Source organism: Meles meles, chromosome 1 (genome assembly GCF_922984935.1).
Source record: "Meles meles chromosome 1, mMelMel3.1 paternal haplotype, whole genome shotgun sequence".
Classification (NCBI taxonomy): domain Eukaryota; kingdom Metazoa; phylum Chordata; class Mammalia; order Carnivora; family Mustelidae; genus Meles; species Meles meles.
In genome coordinates this window covers 138611766-138634399 of record NC_060066.1, presented here as the reverse complement: position 1 = coordinate 138634399, position 22634 = coordinate 138611766, and the positions used below count along the sequence as shown (strand labels likewise).

Sequence of the window (22634 nt, the reverse complement as noted above, 5' to 3'; positions counted from 1 at the left end):
AAATTTTATGAACATTCTGTATGTACAAAATTCTCAAATTTTGTATATAGGCATTAGATTAAGCTTAATTTAATTGCCTTGTTCAAATCTTCCATATCCAAATCTTTGTGACTTACCACCTTCTATAAGTAATATGTTAAAATCTATGATGATAAATTTGTCAGTTTCTCTGTGACAATGTCACTTTGCTTTTAGTACACTAGAATACAAGGATATATATACAAGGATATTAACTGCAGCAGGGTATCTTGGCAAAAACCCTAAAAAGAATACTTCTAAATGTCTATCACTAATGAATTGACTAATTGTATGAATTATTATATAGCCATTAAAAGCATGAATTTGTTCTATATTAACCTAGAGGGAAGACCATGTCCAGTGAAAAAGGCAAGTTTCAGAATATGCATACTGGCATCCCATTATTAGTAAACAAAACAAAAATCCGTCTGTGAACACGTTTCATATGTTTGAATGAGAAAAAAGGCTGTAAACATCACTTCTTCCCGGGAGGTGCCAGGGAAAGAGCATTAACTTTATTTTATTTACTTGGCAATTTAAGGAAAATCTAGTTAAAACAAAAAGTGACGATCAATACCCACGAAATCTGACAGGAGGATATGCCATGTGAAAGAAGCAATTCACAAATGCTATGATATGATCTTACGCATTATAGTGACATGTACATGGTAATATAAGGAAATGCCTGGGAATACATAAAATAATTCAGTATTATTACCTTAAGTGTGAGGTTTATGGGGGCTTTTCCAGTGCTACATGTATTATTTGCATTCATTTTATATATGTGTATTAATTGTGTGTGCAAGAAAAATTTTTAGAAGATGTGACTCTAAGAACACTATGGATCCAGGGGTGCCTGGGTGGTCCGGTTAGTGGTGTCACGTGGGGGATCTGCCACAGGGAATTTGAGTTCCAGAGAGATGAAAGTAGTAGCTGGGAAGGTAGGCAGATTATTCTCCTTAAGCTCTATCTAGGAGGTTGAACTTTATTCTGAAAGCAAGTGGGGGGACTACTTAAAGGCTTCCAGTTAGAAAGTGACATGATTTGAGCCTTTATCCAATTCTCTTGGTTGTATAGTGAAGAAAGAATTAGCAGGGGCCAAATCTGGAAGTCAGCATATTAGTTAGGCGGTTGTAGTCCTTTAGTTTAAGAGATAATGGGCCGGGGCGCCTGGGTGGCTCAGTGGGTTAAAGCCTCTGCCTTCCGATCAGGTCATGATTCCAGCATCCTGGGATCCAGCCCCCATCAGGCTCTCTGCTCCGCAGGGAGCCTGCTTCCTCCTCTCTCCCTGCCTACTTGTGATCTCTCTCTCTCTCTGTCAAGTAAGTAAATAAAATCTTAAAAAAAAAAAAAAAAAGAGAGAGATAATGGGCCTTGGAGTCTGGATAATAGCAGCAGGAGTAGAAGTAAGAGGTTGAATAAACTTGGACTTAGTAATTTGGTGGTGTCCAGTTAGATTTCCAGATTTCTGGCTCAGGCAGTTAAAAGGTGGTGGTCATCCAGGCCCATGGAGAATGCTGGAACCATCCCTGGGGTATGTGGAGATCCAAAATACTATTATTTCCCATTCCTCGGTTCCAGGAGGTTGACAGAAAGGCCAGGAATAGAGGCAGGGGCTGACACCCACTTCTGGGTCTCCTACCACATTTTTCCGAGATTAGTGACAGCTCCTGCTGTACGTTTCTTCTGGTCTATCCATTCATTCTCTCTGTTCTACTGAGTTAGGCTTTTCTCTTTGCCTCTTCACTCCCCGCTCCTCATAAACGCATTTGCAACAGAGGATCAATTTAGGAGTAAGTCACAAGGAAAAAGTTACACCATCCCGATGGTAGAATTTAATGATAACCAAACAAGACAGGCATTAATAAATTGGTATATATCTTTTTTATTATGCACAGATAAAGGACTTAAAACTGTGGTTATCAAAACTATACATCTAAGCATGTTCATAAAATTGCCAACACATTGAACAGAGAAAAGAATACAACAGGGGTGTTCAAACTGGCCACAGGGATTTTAAGGGTACTCTTTTTACCCCGATAGATGAAAAACAGCAACAAAATCAGGCTCACTCAGGAAAAACCAGAAGAGAGAAGTACTGTATTTGGAAACTGATAATAGTCCTTTTTAGAAAAACATCTGTCAGTTTCATGAACAACCCCCAGATAAAACAAACAGGAAAAAGGTCACACACACACTCGTCACCCAACAAAATGTGCTCTGTTAACACACCCGGCAGCAGAAGCGTCACTCACACCATGAGGTAGTTACAGTACGAAAAGGCTGGCACGCGTGTGCGCACCCCCTCCCCCCACACCCACAATCATGCCAACTACAGAACACACACAGAAAATGGGTTTACAATCTTATTACAGACAAGGAAAAGACCATCTTCATTTGTTTGTGTAGAAAATGCTATAGAAACAGCTCAGAGTGAAGATGTCTCTAACTCTTAAAATACAGAGTAACTGCTGGTAAACACATGGTGAAAAGCGAGAGGGCATTACACAGACCCTCGGCCTTCGTTTAGAGCATTTCAATAATAGCTTTAGCTTGAACAACAAACAAAGCCAAATGGTCTCTGTGAATTAGGGTGTAGCCTGCAGAAGTAACGAAAGACTTTGTAGACAGAAGCATTTAACTGGAATATAACAACAGTTTTAAAGAAACTTGCAGAACTCGTTATAAAGTATAGCTTGTATTTTGTATTGAGACTGTGAAGTACGAAGCGACTGAAATGTTGTAATAAGAAGCTAGGGAGGTAACACTTTCTTTAGAAACGTTTTTTTAGAGACATTTCTGAGATACTTAATGACATTCATTCTCCAATTAATACGGGATCAGGTTTATCAACACGGATTTCTTGATCTAAATAATACTTCTGACAGTAAGACCTCAACAAATAAAAGGTGATTTTTTTTCTTTGTCTTTTAAAATCTTTTGGTTTGCATCTATAAATTCGTAAATTAATTTTAAATTATTTATAAAATCATTGGCGATGTAGCATCTCTCTCAAAAATATACATTTAAATATAATCACAAAAGGTTTTAACCCTGTCCATCTGAAGATTTGGATCTTTTAATATCTCTTAATGGCTAATTTTCTTTTTTGTAGGATGGAAAGGGTTTTTTAAACAGCAAAGAACTGATCAAAAGAATTCACAGTAACTGAAATTAAACATTTCATATGGAGTAATTTAAATTTATCGAAAACACTTAAATATATCTTTATACACAAATTTTTGTAGTAAAATATAGCTATAAGTGATTTAAAGACTCTAGTCTTCTTTGAAGACATCTTTAAACTTTTTTTATACATAGAATATGCTAAAACAATACATTCTGCTGAAGGTTAGGCAAAGCGCATTATTTTCAAACACAGGTAGCATCATCTAAGTCCTCCATTCTGATACCCTTGTGTTAAAAAGTTAACTGAAGGAAATAAATTCTCTAATCTCATATCTTCATTTGTATGTGGAAATCTGCAAAATTTTCAAGAAGTTAACGTAGACAGCCTGGAAATTGTTGCCCTCAAGTAATCTGTTTTGGTTCATATTATCCAGATTGAGTATCTACACTGCTCAAATCAGAGTATTACTCTATGACTGGGTGACAAGTCTGTCCTCTCAGTGACTAGTCGGATCTATCATATCATATCAATGACTCTCAGTATCTCCACCTACTTATTGCCTTATAGACATCGCCTTCAGGTACTGGGTGATATCAACATTTCCTACTTAGGGTTCCATTCAGAGAAAGAGGTACAACTTCCTTATTTTAAGCGTGGTAAGATTTGTTTATGAGTATTTTGGGGTAGAATCTAGCCTTTCTTGTTTGTAGTTTTCAGAGTCATTTTGGGGAGAATTCTGGAAAAAAATTAGTATTTACTTGCAATGAAGCTATCCTCAGTAGTAAGTGAATTGGCATGAAGTTTCCCTCTGGCATTTTTTTTTTTTTTTTTTAACACAGAGGTATCAGTTGAGCTTATTTTAGCTGCAAAGTGGCATCATATTATTCCATTTTAATGAAATCCACCTCAAATCCTTTTTGAGTTCGGAAAATATTTAAGGCAAGAGAACTAAAGCAGTCTAAATGAGTGCCCTTTTCCAGATCTCAGCACTTTCTTGGCAGAACTGGTGACCCTGTTCAGATAACCAACTGGAATCCAACAGGATCTGCCGTGCATACGCACGAACAAGAGCTTCGCATTTTACAAAAGGGTCTATTAAAAAGGCCGGCATGTTTTGAGAGGAAACACTAATTCTCCCAAATAATTTAAGAGTAAGTTCCAACTTGGAGGCATAGGACATTTTAAAAAGGGGAATGAATTTTCTTTTTTAACTGAGAAGATGAACGTGCCAGATGACACAGTCTATCCTGTACTTGCATATACATTACTGTGCAAATTCCTCTTCTACTTTAAAACTAAAATTGCCCCCACCTATAGGTTAGTTTTTTAGAACACAAGGTCATCAATGGGCCCAAATCTGCAGTCCCAGAATTTTGGCCATATCCAATTTCTAGATGCTTATAAAGAAACCCCAAATTTGCATTAAGACATTTTCGCAATCGGTGTGTGAGTGCGGGAGAAGGGGGAAGCTGATGAGGTTATCAGCGACGGGTTTGGCCCAGGGCACCAGAAAGGAATGTTGCTGTGCTGTGCGTCCGGATGCAGTCCCTGAGGGCAGCACCCGTCAAGCCGACGACATCAGCCCCCAGAGGGTGTGACAGCAAAGTGAGAAGTGTGCATCCAGAAGGTGCAGATTAGACGTGGAGGAACACACTTAGAAAATCCTGAAGAACTCCTTTTGTCCTACATCTTGGTTCAGTTACACAAGAATCTTTGGCCGTATCTCCTCACGGGTACTACCATCTGCTTATTATCCTCTTACCGACTCCTTGCGTCAGGGTCAATCTCAGGGCCCCAGTTTGTGGAGAGTCTTACCTGGACAAAGCAGCATTTTTGAAAACTGGCATGTGTTTCACATTGAAAACCCCCAGGCCTGCGCGGGGCTGGTGGAGAAGACCACCACCTCGTGAGTTCTAGTGTCTTACGGAAGTCCCGGGGTCACATGTGTATTTGCCCTGGGGGAGGGGGGTGGGGATGAACACAACAGGTGGTCTCTAGATGGAAATTCACTCTCTCTTTACAAGGGCACGGCCACGCGGTCTTCCCGGCCCGCATGCGCAGTGAGGGCCCGGCTAGGCGGCGCTGCTGCTGGAGCAGGGCGTGCTCTGCGTGCTGCCGATGCTGTGGGCCGCGCTGCTGTTTTCCGAGGCCGGCGGGGAGGTGGGGACTTGCTGCCTTCCTGCGGTCTCTCCTGCGGTGAAGGAAGAAAAGGGACAAGGACCAAGTCACTGACAAGTACATTTCCCCGTCTGCCAGCAGCGGGCGGAAGCAAACCGACCAGGCCTTACACAGAAAGTTGCTGGGTGCGCTGGTGTTTGCTTGTTGTTCTTACGGCCTCTTGCGTGGCCAAGAGAGAACGGTTTTCAAGCGGACTGACAGGCAGTGTTAGTGACTCAGACCCTGACAGAGGATACCGAGTCCTCAGGATTTCAGTGCCTCGGGCCTTTGAAGAAAGTACCACCATCTGCACCCACAGCCCAGACCCTGTACTCAGGAACCAGCCTGTCTTTTCTCACAGAGAAGTTTGCAGGGTGAGTCCCTTACGCTAGCAAGAGAGACCTGCCACTTTGGGGGCTTTTTTTCTGAATCTACTTGTTCAGACTGCGGGTGGGGAGCCTTGGTTTTGCCAGAGCTGTAGCAGAGAGAGCTGTGTGTCCCAAGCACACAGCCCACCCAAGAAATGGCATTTAGGGCAAACTGCTCCCAGAAAAACCTTTCGGGGAAGGAGGTGAGCACATGAGGAGTGTGGATGCCAGGGAACCACATCCTCCATCCTCCATCCTCCAGTTCACTGGGGTGCAGCGAGAATGTCTCCTAATACATGAAGCATCCCACTTTTCCTGACATCCCACTGCATTTTAACGAAGCACGTTCCTTGTGCCAAATGTGCACTGCTTTGGAGGAGGAGGAACCCCCGGGTCACACACATGGTTTGCATTTAGCCCTGCAAAAGGCCCTAGAGCGAAGTCTTTCCTTCAGCGAAAATGGTCTCAGGGCAGCCCTCAGAAAATGGCTCTGCGTAGGGAAAAGTGATCAATGCTCCAATGAAAAACACTGCATGTTTTCCAAAGCCACAGCATAAACTTAATAAACTTCTGGTCAGCGGTCTCCCTCCCCTCCTCCTCCAGTGTGGGAAGCCCCAGAGGGCCAGGTCTGTTTATGAATGAGCCTCCTCTTTCCTGCCATGCTGAAACACACAGCTATCAGCCAAAGAGATAAGGAACTCTCTGGCTGCTTCATTAAAAAACTCACAGAGCAAAGGCGCTACCATTCAAGGACGGGATCTTAGCCCCTTACTTCCATTCCCTTGCTGGGACCCCTCAAAAGACTGCCAAAAAAGCAGCTCTGGGAAATGAAGACCAGGCTCGTGCCCTTGTGTCTGGTTATAGGTTTTTCTGCCACCCATTTCACAAACCACACAACGACAACAGACGTCTGCATCAACCTCCAGGCATTTTTATGCTCACTGCATTATTTGGCCTGTGCTGGATTTCCTCTGATTATCTTTTCTTCTGGGATTGGTGGGATAGAGATGGGATAGGGGGTCCAATATGCCTCAGAGGCAGGGAAACTATATTTTCACTCTTCTTGGTTTCTTTCTTTCTTTCTTTTGGCAATCTGTATTTTGGACCCTCTCCAGCATTGCCCTCTACCCTGCATGGATGTATGTAATTAAAGATGGTGAAGTTTGCCTTATTGACAGTGACTTTTCTGCCAGAAATTCGCTTTCCCCAGAGCGGGGGCTTATTTCTAAAGGGAAATCAAATCTTTTAGCTATTCTGATGTCAAAAACCAAAAGAAAACAAAAACCCCAAAACAAAAAAACCAAAAGCCTCCAGAGACCTGAACAATTCGTGATATATTTTAAAAATTCAGCTCCCTTAAACCCACATGTTGATCCACACCCAGCTGGATCCTTATGTTATCAATTAGAAGGACAAATGTGGCTGTGCGTGAAGCACATTTTAAAAACATCTTTTCCCCATTTAAACAGAGGATACACCAGAAAAGAAGGAGGAATCAACACTTCACCTTCACTTTCTGGCTCACCTGGACTTCATTTGCACAGCCTGATAGCAGCTAAAGCAGGATGGCCTGGCCTGATCTATCCACAACAAACAAGTGTCTCATCCAGAACTGGATTATTCCGAGTCAGGAAAAGTGCCAGTCCTGCTCCCTGCCCAGGAAGTCTGAATATTTGCTTTCTGATGTCTATTTGCCAAATACAATTTGTTGCCAGGCCAGTTTATTTTAATCAGTGCCCATTAAAAAGGTCTTTCAACTCCCAGTTTTGGAAACTCTTGTGCTAATGTAAAACACTGTCCAAAATGAAAGCTCAAAACAAAGAAGCCCCCTAGAGTCAAGATTGTAGGATGCATTTCACCATGGCCGACAAGTCAACTTAACCTAATAATCTACTGACTTCAAAACAGCATTATATGCTGACAGATGGTAGCTATACTTGGTGGTGAATGTTGCAGAATGTACAGACTTGTAGAATCACCATGTTGGACACCTGGAACTAAAATAACACTGTGTGTCAACTATACTTCAGGGGAAAAAAAATTAGAACAACAACCAAAAAAACCAGTCTACTGACTTTGAGCCAATTATGTGCCAAGGCAAGGAGAATCTTTATCTGAGAATCTGCCCAGAAATATGGAAAATACCTTCTTCTACCATGGTGGCTGTTTTCACATGTAAGACATGAGATTTCTCAATATAACCAAGTTATTAAAAAACTTCTACCTTCTGAGAAATTAAGACAAAGTTCTTTGTTGTCAGATGGAGGTGGTGCTACAGAAAAAGTCACCATGAGAAACAAAATTCAATGTGTAGCCACTTCTGCTTAAAAAGCCAGTGGAGTTCCCCTGGGTTTTCTAAGCTGGGCCCGTTGGTTTTCTGCTATAACGATGACCTCTCATTTCTTGGAGCACTGACTTTCTCTAACACATCCCTTGGGTGACAAACACAACTGCCCTTCTTCTGGAGAAGATGGGCAGCGAGGACCGCAGGACTAAGCAGGGCAGCCCCAGTTAGCAAATGTAAGGAGTCCAAGAAGGATCCTTTCTGCTCATAAATATCAGAGTTGGCCATCAGAAGAAACGTGTTCAGTCTTCACATTTTGCTCCTAAAATTTCACACCCCACTGAGGAAGAGAGATGTGGGGAGGAAGGACAGTACAGGAGGAGGCATTTGGAGGAGGGTGGTTAGAACTAATTTGACCTGGCTCATATATTTGCTTGTGGCTGAGCTGAGCTATTGGCAGAGATGCTTTCAGAAATAGAAAAATATATTTCATAAGGGATAATCTGTTTTATTTCTTTAGCTTGGCATGGAGTTGTCCAGATCTGATTCCTTGCCACCTCTTTGGCAGTCTACTTTACAACTGGATTCTTATCTCTGCGTCTTTCAGCACAGCCGGGCAGGTCATGGGGAAGAAACTTTATCACAGAAAGATGTGAGTAACAGGGAGAGGCTCTATGGGTAAGGAACAAGAGAAGAATTTTAAAGGAAGGTGAGAGGAATCTCAAACATTTAGCCCAAAGGAGAATGTTTGCAAATATCACCCAAAGAGGATTATTATGAAGAAGAGCAGACAGCTGTTCTTTCTCTCTTGAGGGCAGATCGTGAGGAAATGAGTTTAAATGGTAGCAATGAGGATTTAGGTCACAGAGAAAACTTGCTGATTATGGGGATTGGTTAGTTATAAGGGGAATTTATGGAATCTCCTTCTTGGAAGATACTTAAGCACTGGATTGAAAACCATATGCCAGGGGTGATTTAGATTTAATATTACTTGATGCTAGAAAGAAAAAGATACTGTCCACTAGGCCTGTGTGCTGCTTGCAATTATGAGCCAACCAATGTTTCAATCTCTTGATATCCTAACTGTAATTATTTTATAAGCTTACTCCTGTGCGGAGAATGACCTAGACTACCATTAGTTTATAGAAATTGTCAATCACTATCACTTTCAAAAATTGTCCCTCCCTACTCTCCAAGCTAAGACTTTCCCTCTGCAGGCAAACTCAACAGGAGGGGTAAATTTGATGTTGTTATCATCAAAGGGGGAAATATTCCAAGCCAGGAATGAATGAATGAATGAATGAATGAATGAATGAATGAATGAATTTTTCAGATTTTATTTATTCATTTTTGACAGAGAGACAGCACAAGCAGAGGGAAAGGGAGAAGCAGGCTCCCTGCCGAGAAGGGAGCCCAATAGGGGACTTGATCCCGGGGTCCTGGGATCATGACCTGAGCTGAAGGCGGACACATAACCAAATGATCCACCCAGGTGCCCCCCAAGGCAGGAGTTTAAAAGCTTTAAAAATATCCTATCTCTTTCTTTCTATATTCCTGCAGTATGGCCAACCTATGTGCACCTGCATTTTGGTTTTTCGTGGCTATCTTTATTTTTTATTTTTCTTAAAGATGTTCATTTTTAAGCAATCTTTATACCCAACGGAGGGCTCCAACGTAGGACCCCAAGATCAAGAGTCACCTGCTCTACCGACTAAGCCAGCCAGGGACCCCTGTAGCTATCTTACTTTAACTAGTGTGCGCATGTGGCTGTGAATGGATCCTGAAGTCTTTACAGTCACACCAGAGTTCCCACTGGTATCTTTCTGATAGCGGGACTTAGTCTCTTGCCCCCTACTTCAGTCACACCTATCTTGCCGCTTCTCTCTTCGCCTGGACTAAACGTGGGAGCTTGAAGAAACTTCAGACTTCTAGAAACATAGGAAGCCCGGGCAGATGCTCCTAATCAAAAGCTCTTACCTGACTCAGATAAACCTAAGGATGTGTTGACTTCTGCTTTTTAAGAACACACAGTATGTTCATCTGAAGATTGCTGAATAGAAGCCTGAGGGATTAGGAAAGGCACACCTCATTTGAGACCTCAGCATTTTATTTTGCTCTGTGAAATGCAGCATTCCTTCCACTCTTAGTTTTTTGTTGTTGTTGTTTTTTTCCTCTGCCTACACATCTGAGAACCCTTCAGTATCTTACATTTTTGTAACACTTGGGAGCTCAGAAGACTTTTCAAATGCATTCTTGGTTACTTGTTCTTACTGCCAGTAACCCTGCGGAATAGGGATCAGGTCTATGTTTACTAAAAGGAAACATGGTTAATGTACCTGGCTCAGGTAACAAGACTAGCAGTGAAACTAGAGCTTCAGGTGCAAGAGTTGTACAGACACACGTGGCGGGTGGCCTCCCCTAACGCCCCCTGCTTTTCCCTCTTCCTCTTGTTATCATCAGACTTTGAGTACATTTTGTTCAGGGGCCGTAAGGCAAGTTAAATAAAGTATAAAGATAAATGATGACAACACCTAACCCATCCTCCTGCATGGATATGTTTGCAAAAGGAAAGTGTTTCAGTTTGGCGAATGGGGAGGCACAACTTTAGAAACTGATATAGCTACCGGAAACTTCTCTAAACTACAAGTGGTCTAGTTCACTCTCCTTAAAAGGCATAAACCTGCAAGAAAGAAGAAGGAAAACAAACAAACAAAGAAATAAAACCGGAAATGGAGACCAAAGCTGTAAAATACTGGAAGCTGGTAAAGAAATGAGTGAGTGACCTAGCAGATTTAAGAGAGTCAGAACCTAAGCCAACAGTAAGAAAAGCTGAGAAACCACCAAGTTAAAAGCCAGAACCCTCAAAAACTCAAGAAATGGTGGCATCAGATACCCCAAAAGAGGGAGTAAACAAGGTGCTGCAAGCACTGGGGTTGGCTGACTCCGTCTAAGTAGCAGTGAGATTTCTCTAAATCCCCTTCTTTACTCTGTCTGGTGGGACCCTACCCTTCCTCAGCGGGGAGGAACACAGGAAGTTTACTCTCCAGAAGATAAAACTGAGAGTCTGATCAACACCAGGACAGCGGAGAGCAGAGAACCCAGCTGAAAGAGGATTAAATGAATGTCAGGGACATTGAATGCTGTGACCCCCAGAACACGGAGAGCCAGATCTATACCCTCCAGGAGGAAAACCTGAGGAGCTCAAGAGGAAGGATCTAAAGATGTGTTATCAGGAGTTCTTTGATAAAAGGCCTAGCCAGATCACCCTAAGGGAAGTTCACAATCAATATATCCCATCGACAAGCTCAGAATTTACTCATTCTTAAATAAACCTATGTTAGTATTCTCAGAGAGATAAGATATTATACCCATGAGATAAAAATAGGGTATATGCTTTTAATTCATAGGAAAAATGTTTTGGAATTTAAAAATTTGAATACAGTATTTAAAAATTCAGTAGGAAACTGAAAGATAAAGGTGAAGAGATCTCTTAGAAATTAAGGAAAAAAGTAGAAAACAGAAAAAGGAAAATTAGGGGATCATTCAAAAGATTTTTTTTTTTTTTTTGAGAGAGAGAAAAAGGGGGTGGGGCGGGCAGAGGGAGAGGGAGATAATCTCAGGCAGACTCCTGCTGAGTGCAAAGCCTGATGAGGGGCTTGTTTGCATGACCCTGATATCATGACTTGAGCCAAAATCAGTTAGTACGATGTTTAACTGACTGAGCTACCTAGGTGCCCCAGGAGGTTCAATTCCAAATAGATTTCTAGAATGTGGGAGAACACAGAAAATAGGAGAAAACAAATAATTCTAAAAATCTTAATGCTCAAGGACTTATGTTTCTGCACTAAAGGACTAAGATATGAAAATACACCTAAATCAAGGACTGTTGTAAAATTTCTTCCAGAAAAAAACAAACCAAACCAAACCAAACCACAGTAACAAAAAAACAGGCCAGGTATCTGAATGGCTTTGAGTTTCCGAAAAGCAATCTTCAGAGGTAAAGGTCAATGAGAAGTGCTTCTAAAGTTCTGAAGGAAAATTATTTATGACCTAAAATCCTATACTCTGTCAAACTACCTACCATGTGTTCATATAAACTGAGGATATTTTCAGATATGCAAGGTATGACAAACGTTTACTTCTTATGTACCTCTTCCACAAAGGAGGAGGAAGACATGGGATAGATGACACAGGCCATTCAAAACTCCAAAGTGCAGGGAACCCCCAGAACGGTGGTGAAAGAATCTAGAACAGCAATGTCCAAACAGAGAGGATGACTAGTTCAGATAGGAACAGGTAAGAAGGAAGGCTCTAGGAAAGATTTAGTGAAGGAAAGGAATCAGTAGAAGCTCTGTTACCTGAATGTGTTAAGAGGTTGAGTCCATGGGCTGAGAGTCAACAGATGAATTAGTGAGAAGTACATAGAAAACTAAGCTAATGTGTTGGGGGTGGGGGGAGATAATCATTAATTCTAGGAAAAATTAAAGGTCAGGCAGGACTGGGGTGTCTGGATGTCTCAGACAGATTAAGCGTCCAACTCTTGGTTTTGCCTCAGGTTGTGGTCTCAGGGTTGTGAGACTGAGCCTCACATTGGGATTCCCTCTCTCTCTCTGCACACAGCCCCCCGTGCCCCCACTCGCATGTTCTCTCAAAAAAAAAAAAAATGCAGAAGGAACAATAATATTACATAGCTAAACTGTGCTTAGCATTTAGGTAGTCATAGTAATGTAAACAGTAAATACTGATCAACCCCCAATTTCAGCATAATTCTGTCAGGAGAATGGTGGGGAGAAGGGGAGCAATCAGGGGCATGAATGTATAACTGGGGCAGAGGGATGAAAAAGAACTAAATTCTCCATTGTAGGAGGTGGACAGAAAAGGCCTATAACTGGTAAATTAAGAAGTAGTGATATTATACTATTATTTTGATATATGGATTAATGTCCAAAATTATCAGCTAAGAGTCAAAAATGGTGCTCTGAGGAGCAAGAAAAGGGAGTGAGGCAGGAGGGGGCTCATGTTCTTCATAGCATGAACAGCAGTTCTTACAGAACTATTTTAGCCTTTAAAGTATATGCAGGTACTACTGTGATAAGATTAGAAAGTTTTATGAAAATACTTTTGCCCCGACCTCAAAAAACCCTTCACGGACCACAGGTTTGGGACTCTTGAACCAGCAGGGCTCTCAGGAGATTCTATGGCGCCTTTCTAGCACCATTTCCATTCCAACGGCTCCTTGAGAACGTAAGCTTCAGAAATGGAGTTTTCCAAACAGGGTTAATATAGCCTTAAGGATGCATCCCTCACGATGCCCAAAGCTACGATATGAAGAAGCAAGGACTCCGCTTTCTTAGACTCACACACATTCCAGGTACATAAGTATATATCCCCAATTCAAACACGTGACTTGGTTTTGTGCTCTGTGTTCAGATGAAACAGAAAGCGTAATCAAAGAGAATCTGTCTAAATTAAGGGTTGTGTCTTAAGGCAGATGCTGCCTAAACCCCCAAATTATGCCATATAAGGTCTGAGTTCCACAGCTTAGATTACTGTGGAAATTGAATGCACTGAGTCTGTGTTTGTATACACATTTCTCTCCACTGGCTACGGCATTACGATTTCTCTTCATCTAAACTTGCTGCTTCACTGATCCAGGTATGAAACAGAGGAGTTCTGGACAGGATAGTGCCACTGGGTTCTGAAGTGAGCCTTTTTCACACTTACGTGATGTTGGTTTCCTGTAGGAGAAGTCTTTAAAATGAACCAGAGGCTATGGCTATTAGTAAAAATTCATTCTGAAGCTATCGTGTGATGCTAGCAGGGTTAGAGCCCAAACGACAGTGTCTATACACCTTTTAACTTCCAAATCAGTGTAATTTATATTGCTGGAAACCATAACAGGAAGGGTTTTGGGTTTTGTTTTTCTTTCATCTATTTCCAAGCCTATTTCTATATTAACGAAATGTAAAAACTCCTCCCCTTCAGTCTCTGGTTTGTGCGGGGGAGGGAGCACGAACAATAAACTTGGGAATTTAATGAGCAAAGCAATAAAGGGCGTAAAACCACGCTTTGCTTTTTATCAGGTTTGTGAGCTTGGCTCTGAACAGGAGTTGGGGATTATCAGCGTGAGTTCAGTGGGGTGTGTGCCAAGAGCGAGGGCCATGGGGTAGCTGGACCTGGCCTCCTGGCCTGAGATGAACTCTCAGGGTTTGAGGGTGTAGCTTGATGGCCAAGGTGAGTCAGGGCTCAGTGGGCACATGTTAAGCCCATATAAAATCCTCAGGGCTATAGAGTCTTTTTGGCGTAATTTCAAGTTCATTCCCAAGGTATAGCAGAAGCGGCCAACAGTCCTAGAACATCCCAGCAATGCAGGAGATTGGGAAAGATTGTGAGAAACAGCTAGTTTGAGATCTGAAAATGTCCGTATTCCCGTGACAAATTATTTACTCTAAATGCTACTCTGCAGAACGCTTTCTCTTCTGGTGCTTGTATGAGCCATTCCCAAGGAAGAATATGCTAAACCGATTCACAGACATTTGTATATCCTCAGAATCATTACATTCAAGATTAAGAGTCTTATTTTTCTCTCACATGAAACGGACCTCCCTCAAATGTCACCGACTAGGAACAAGAATCTGAGGACTCGAAGCCCTACTATTACACTCTCCTCAACTTTTGCTGTGGATTGTGTTATTTCCCCAAGCTAAGCACCAAGGATTCTTCCTCCTGTCATAATCTAAAATGACTCATCGGGAGGATGCGGTATTTGAAGTGAAAATTCTGGTAAGGATTAAGATATGACTTCTCAAAATGCCCTTCTGTGCTTCTCCTTCATTTAAAGCAGTCTTCTTTTCAGCTTGTCTGGTTGAATGGTCCAAGGTAAGGCCAAAGATGAGGGCGTTCGTTGGTTCAGTGGAAAATTAATGAAATTCTTTTTTTTTTAAGATTTTATTTATTTGACAGAGAGAGACACAGCGAGAGAAGGAAAACAAGTGGGGTTGGAGGGGAGAGGGAGAAGCAAGCTTCCCGCAGAGCAGGGAGCCTGATGCCCAGATCCCAGGATCCTGGGATCATTACCGGAGCCAAAGGCAAGACACTTAACTACTGAGCCATCCAGTGCCCCAAAATTAATGAAATTCTAAACAGAAAGGCCATGGCCTCTGACTAATCAATCAAGCACAATTTACCTGGGTTCACAGTGTAAATGGCAAGGATCCAAGGACATAGAAGCCCAACTAGCTCATTAGACATACCCCCAAATGCATGTCTTTCTTTGCTATATCCATCTGCAAGGAAACTAAGAAAGAAGCAACATAAGGGCAGTCTATTTGTTTTTTCCCCACTGCACTAGACTCCCCTTGCTAACGCCTGCCTTCTGTACTGGGGTTAGAATAGGTTCTCTGTTCAGGCCAGGTTTCCAACCTTGGGATTGAGGATAAAGGGCAAGGGAAGGGGTGGGGGTGTGGGGGGAAACATCAGAATTTTGGGGAAAGAGGAACACAGCTTGAAAACAAATGCTTTGTTTCACCATTTTAATTTTTTTTGCAATTCATGAAAATTTGTTTTTAAAATTTAAGTAACTTCATAGAAGAAAGACATGAGAATTTTATGCTTATCAAAGAGGATATGGCATGGGTTTTAAAAGGGTCAAGAAATTCTAGTTGAAGTCATGGAGACCAGGGACTCTGATGGATAGTGCTCAGCCTCTTGGCAAATACGGTAATAAAATCTTAGCTTCCTTTCTCACTTCCTGCCCATTCATATGTCTGTACTGAAGTCTTGAGCTTTGAGGGAAGGGTTTATATTTCCAGTTTGTCTACATCAATTTTCTTTAATTAAACCCTAACCACAAAATAGCTTTATTAGTAGCTAACCTTCACCAACATCTCAACGGCAATTAGCATAGTTTAAACATTCCTTTTCTAACAGTGCTTAAAGCAAATTATATTTTTGCAAAACCCAATTGATGCCAAATTATGTCCAAGTGCAAACTGTGGGAATGACCTTTCTCTCGTTTGTTATTATTCCATCCACCCACCCATGCAATGAAACACTGAAACGTCTGCTGTGTGGCAGACACAGGGGACGCACGCCGACTAATACTCGACAGTCACACTCACCTGTGTGAGAATAAATGTACCACAAGGCCCCCGTCAGGAGCGCTCCGATCACAAACGCCGCAAACGCAATGCCCATCACGGTGAGGGTGTCCAAACCATGGAAAATGGCTACAAGGAAGGGAAGCCAATACATGCTTTCAGTGAGTCTGTACCAAATGTTGCAACTTTGTATTTGTTTTACAAGCACTGTCAGGGAGGCTAGGCACAGACTAAGAAAATGAGGCCAAAATGAGAATCCCAACCAAATGCAATGTATCTGAAACTTGCACATTTTTTTTTCTTTCGAAATGATCAGATTTCCAAGATAGCTTCAGTTTGCAGGTTACATCCTCAATCTGAAGATGCTCCGGAAACTGAAGTGAGCTCCCATTATCAAACTGTGGCACAATGCTTCTTATTCATCAAACACTTCCAACAATGAGACAAGGAAAACACAAGAGAGAACACATTTCAAATACTCTACAAATACATTTTCATGGACATTTACAGGTATGAGAGATAATAGGAAGATGGGGGTGGACAAGGAGGAAATGTAAGGTAAGGATCAACTATTCCTATAGATTCTAATATTCCACTGGTCCCCTCAGATCAAACCCTCCCCATCTTAACAATTCTGTATTACATCATTTAAAACCACCTACTTTTTAACACTTTCCCAACCATGATCTTTCTATGAGGGGGACAGAAATACTTCTCGATGTGGAATGATGTCAGTTTTATGGGCAGCAAAACATATAAATAGAACCAATTGTTCCTCCACTTGGCAAAGATGTTTATATTTGAAATTAATTCCAGGCCACAGAAATAGAATATTTCCTTTCCTTTAAGAGAACTACGTTCTGTGAATCATTTATAAGAAGTTAAAATCAGCTTCCAAGAGATGGGGTTTTTCGCAGAATAAAATTTCTAAAGTGTCTATTTTTTAAATATAAATTTAAGGTATAGGATCTCCCCACTATCTCAAACCCATTTCTATGTTCCTCTTGAGTCAGAAGCGACTCTGGCTGATCTCTATGTAAATTAAATCTCTTTGCCTTTCATCTTACTTCAGTGTGGAAGACCTAGTTGTATAGACAAATGTGACACACACACCCACCCCTGCTCTGAGCAGCCCCACAACTTGTAAGTGCTCAGGAAAAGTATGCCATGCTATCGAAGATTCTGGAATTTTGGAATTTCCAAGTCCTGGTGGCTACTTTTCTAGCCGTATGCCCTTTGGTGTTAACTTCTGGAAATGGACCTAGCACTACTTCACCTGCTAAAGGCAGGGAGTGAACAAAAGGAGTTTGTAAAAGGTTTGGGGACCTGAGGAAGGAATATGAACTGGGAAGAATTCTGGAGGTTAAGATGAACCGAACCATCCACTCAATTTAATTTAGTCTGTAGGTATGCCTTTTTATATGCTTACAGATGCAAAACTGGGGCATGATTCCAAGTTTTTAGTAAAACTCCTCTAAAATTCTAAAAATGGAGATGTCATTTATGAAAATCAGGGTGGGTCACTTCTCATGTGTCTCTTTGTAGGTTCATGATACTCTTCGGTGATACTGCTGAACTAAGGCACTTAATTAAAACAGTGTAGTGCTTTGCATAAAGAAACTCGCCAGACTGTTATGTGTATGTGATGAGGTCAGCCATGGAAACTAATCTAGAGAGCTGTAGGGAGGAATTCTCCTCACAAGGCAACATCATCCAGAAGAGCTCTAGGTGCAAAGCCAGAAAGCCCAGGTTCTAGTCCTGCCTGACTGCCATTATAACCATGGGCAAGTCACCTAAATATTTTTTGGTCAGAATTTCCTTCTGCACAGAGTGACAAAGTTGGCCCAGATAAATCCCAATGCACCATTTTGTAGTAGTTGGTCTCTTTTCTTTATTTCTTACAAGTCTCCCCTCCTCACCTTTCCCTACACACCCCCTTGGACTAGAGACTGTCTCAAAGACACAGCAACTATGTTCCTTTAGCAAGTAACTACTGTCAATGACATGGAAAACAAAACACTCCCAGAGACGTGAGTTAATGCTTTTAGATCATAACTGATAAGTATGCAAATAATGAGCTCTCCCCAAAGCTAAGTAAGTTACTACCTTCCCATTAAGGCCACACATGCCAGTGGGTCAACAAATTCATATTTAAAAGTGACAGGCAGAAAAAAAAAAAAGAGGATGAAGGAAGGACAGTGGAAAGGAAAAAGTATGAGATTACAAAAAAGAGGGAGACAGGGATTGAGAGCAGAGGTCTTCTTATCAAAACTCCAAGTTTGCCAAATGCTCCATACCCAATTCATTTTTATAAAAAGCCCAGGAGGCTTCCTTTCGAAATAGATGGATAAAGACTTACGTGGAGAAATTGGGCTTGGTTCCTTAATGCTTGGACCTGTTTCTGGAAAAAACACACACACACACACACAGAAAAACTTGATGTATTGCATAGAGAAACCAAGTTTTAAGCAAAAGTTCATCACAATCTCAGCAGGGACTGACATGTTCCTATTTGTTAATACTCAATGTCTTTAGATGTCAAAACTGTAACACGGCTACTCAGAAATGTTAAACAGAGCATTTTGTTAACAATCAATTGCACAGCCTCTCCAATTTGAAGAAAAGTTGAAGGCAAACTTAAGGAATTTGAGTCTGACAGCATGTGTGTGTTTGTGTATACACCTTTGTATTCATTCACAAGAGGATTCAATACCTTTAAATACCATATTTCTCCAGTATATTCATGATATTTTTCCACTTCCAAAAATCTTCTAATGTACACAAGTTTTGTGGGGGCGCCTGCGTGGCTCAGTGGGTTAAGCATCCCACTCTTGTTTGGCTCAGGTCATCTCGGGGTTGTAAGATTGAGCCCCACATCAGGCTCCACATTCAGCTCAGCAGAGCCTGCTTGGTTTCTCTCTCTGCTCCCCTGGCCCTCGCTCACTCGAATAAATAAATAAATAAAATCTTTGAAAAAGTGTACATAAGTTTTGTAAAAGTATCCTTATTCTTCTTTCCTGAATGCCATTATCCTATAGTTTAACTTCTTTAAAAAAATAAGAACTTATTTATTTGAGTGAGGGAGAGAGTGCACACATGCACTGGGGGAGGGGCCGAGGGGGTGGGAGAGGGACAAGCAGACTCCCTGCCGAGTGGAGCCTGACGGGCGATCTCGAGATCACCACCTGAGCAAAAACCAAGAGCTGGGTACAACTGAGCTACTCAGGCGCCCCTCAGCCTCTTTTCATTAAACATCTACATTATTATAGAGCTTCCCTAACTGGTCTCCTTGTTTCCACCCACTGCCCCTGCTCCTGCCCTAAATATTTCCTCCTCCATATTTTCCCTCAGAGTGAATTTTCCAGAGACCAGAGTTGATTATGTTATTGTCCTGATTAAACTGCTCCATGACTTCCTGTACTCATAGGGAAAAAAAATCTAAACTCCAGCCTGGTACACAAAAGTTCGGCTTTCCTTCTCTACCAGCATATCGCTAGCCTCCTTCCCTAAGGGCCCTTCACCCACACTGGGCTCCTCAGACTTATTTAAGCTCCCCAAATTCTCCATGCTGCTTTAGGTCGTCACACTTTGCAAGCCATCCCCTGAAATACCCTCCTCCCCCAGACCTGCTTATTGGCCTTTTCACTGGGAGGCCTTCTCTGACCCTCTCAGTGCCACAACCTCCACCCAGCAGGGCCGGTCTCTACCCATGTGGCTTACTCCACCCCTCAGCTGTCCTACACAAAATTCCATCACATCGTAATTCTCTAGATTCTTCTCTGCCCTGAGGGCAGGGTATAGTTCTTACTCATCTGGACATCCCAGGGCTCAGCCTAGCAAGGAAAAGGCCTGCCAGAACTGTTCCGTGAAGGATGACTAGAATGTTGACGTACTTCTTGACAATGGAGACAACAGAGGGAGTTGGCTACATAAGGCTACATACAACAGTGCTTGTATACTCTGACATTTCTATAATGCTTTCGTGTTCAAATCTCATTTGAGGTTCACACTAGCCTGTGAGAGAGGCAGAAAAAGAATTCTTATCACTATTTTACAAACGAGCATCCTGAGACTCTGCTATCATGTGACTTGCCCAAGGTCACAGCTGGAAAGCATCAGCGCAGGGGCTGAGCCCAAATTCCAGATTCTGCTTCATAGGCTACATGACTGGGGAGTGTTGCTCTGTCCTTAGCAGGGGAGCACTGATTAAGAAGCTTCTTGTGACTCACGGTGAGAATAGCACAGACCAGAGGACGGTGTATCATCGTCCAGTACTTATTTTTGCATGCCTTATGAATTAAGAGTACATTCTGTATTTCTAAGTGACTGAAAAAAACCCCTAAAGAATAATATTTTATGACATATGAAAGGTATGTGAAAGTCAGACCTATTCCACAAGTCAAGTTTTCTTTGAACATAACTATGTGCATTATTTGTATACTGTCCATGCCCGCAATGCTGTAGGAGCAGCAGGGGTCATCAGGGCACGGCCTGTGTGAGAGACAGACCCGAAACACTCCACAGCTGGCCCTTCCCAGAAAAAGGGTGCTGCGTCCTGGGATAGACTCCGATCCTGCCCTTTAGAGCGGCAAGTGGTGAGTGTTGGGCACGTACCTTTCCACCTTCATTTTCATTCAGTGAGAGGGAACACAAACCTTGTGTCGGAATCCACAGTGGAGCAAAAGACATTGTGAAAAACTGATCAAACCAGCAGCGTTTGAGGTCATGTTTACAAAAATAAAGAAGCTACGTAGGATTGTAAATTCTCGGGATTAACCACCTCAGCTGGGCTGCCTACATTCCTGCAGCCTGGGGGGAGTGGGTCCAGCTCTAGGGGAAGCAATGCCATCACAATGGAATGGTGCCCCCCAGAGTTGTGCAATGTGGTGGTGCCAGGGTGAGGATATGTTCAGGTTTTAAAGAGAATTACTAAAATTAAAAAAACTGAAAGCTTTTAAGGATTTTTTTTTTTTAAAGAAAATATAATTCAGGATGCAGAACAATCGCCAACTACAAAATAACACAAGAGACTGTCTCCTAGGAGTCTCGTCCCATCAGCCTACTGGCAGAGATAAAATAATGAAGGTGATGCCTTCCATTTACATATGTGTGTAGTGTTTTACAACTGACAAAGTCTTCTCTTAGATTTTCTCATTTTAACCTCCCAAGAATCCTATGAAGTAGGGGTATCTCACCACAAAACTCTACTTTCCAAGAAGCAGTGGTTGGATTCACTGAACTAAGTCCAAAGGCATTTAAAGGTCTCTCTAGTCTTCATCATATGAGAAATATACACACTTCTGGGAAGAGTTCCATCCAGTCAATCGCCCATGGCTGAACTCTGTCGCTCAGAATCCCTAAGTGGTTTTAAATAATGACTCTCCCCTAAGGAGACCTCACATGTGAGAATGTGGGTTTTAGAGCAAGGCCTGTGTGATGGATGGCATTGTTTTAAAATTCTTAATGGACTTAGGCTATGATCTAATCCCTCTCCCCCACCCCAAAGAGGGGCCTTCTCTCAGAGCTAAATAGAAACAGTTGTTGCTTATTTCCCCTGGGTGAAGTTTCTCCATAAACAATAACAAGTACAAGCTGCAGCACTGAGGTTATAGGATTTTATCTTTTTTTTTGTTCCAAAAATCCCCAATAACCCCTGTGTATGACTAGGGAGTCTGATCTCTGCCGGAACCCTGTAAGTTGGCATGCTGAAAGGAAAACAGGGGAACACAGCAATATTTACTTTTGGTTTAAGGGTACAGTTGTAAGAAAGGAACCCTTGCTATTGCTGCAAAGAGAATGTTAACAATGGAGATTTATTTGCAGAAAGAACAAACTATAATCAACATTCTAAATTAAATATCTTCATATACTCTGGAGCAAAATTCGGTCTGCCTCTAGAACCAATTTCCCTCCTCAGATGGCTGGGCATGGTTTTCATAAACGGGATATTTCTGGGGTTATGCATGAGTAATGGACCACAGCTTTTAGCCTCCAGCTTTCAATTCAGTTCTCCTAAACATGGTAGATCGAGCGGGCCCACAGGGAAACAAGGTGTTTACTCGGTACCCACATCCATCTATTGGTGTTTGGCAAAGAGGGAGAGAGAGGGAGATCAAGAGGCTAGAGACTTAGGAGGCCTCTGTGTAGATCTCTTTTAACATACAGTTTTTACTAACTTCACTGTAAACAAACCCCTGCTCTGGGTTCTTTCAATGTTTATGGCATTCATTCTAATTGCCTGGTCACTCCTCTATACCCTTTTACTTGATTGGTGGTTCTTACCTAGGGTGATTTTTGCCTCCTGGCACCCCACCAGGACATTTGGAAATGTCTGGAGACATTTTGGGTTATCACAATGGATAGTGGAGGAGTTTGCTACAGGCACCTAGTGGGTAGAAGCCAAGGATGCTATTCAAAGTCCTACAATGCACAGGACAGCCCTCTACAATAGTTATCCAGTTCAAAAGCATCAACAGAGTTAAGGTTGTAAACCTCTGTATGACACTGTGAAGGGCTTACAGACAGGGTACTGTGTTTACTATATGCCTAACATATGGTAGGTACCAATAAACATTTTT

At 42.0% G+C, this 22634-nt stretch overlaps 1 protein-coding gene across 2 annotated transcripts in view; it reads right to left on the bottom strand.

The window, feature by feature from the left end:
• Positions 1 to 1885: 1885 nt before the first annotated feature.
• Positions 1886 to 22634, bottom strand: part of TGFBR3 (transforming growth factor beta receptor 3) — a 201858-nt gene continuing 181109 nt past the window's right edge. Inside the window, exons 15-17 of one of the 2 annotated variants that reach the window (XM_046015830.1) lie at positions 18416 to 18457; positions 16078 to 16185; positions 1886 to 5339 (exon numbers count right to left, since the gene is read on the bottom strand). In XM_046015830.1, the coding sequence (XP_045871786.1) occupies positions 5221 to 5339; positions 16078 to 16185; positions 18416 to 18457 (269 nt within the window). In that variant the 3' untranslated portion in view covers positions 1886 to 5220. The remainder of the gene's footprint in view (positions 5340 to 16077; positions 16186 to 18415; positions 18458 to 22634) is intronic. The other variant, XM_046015836.1, reaches the window with a different exon arrangement.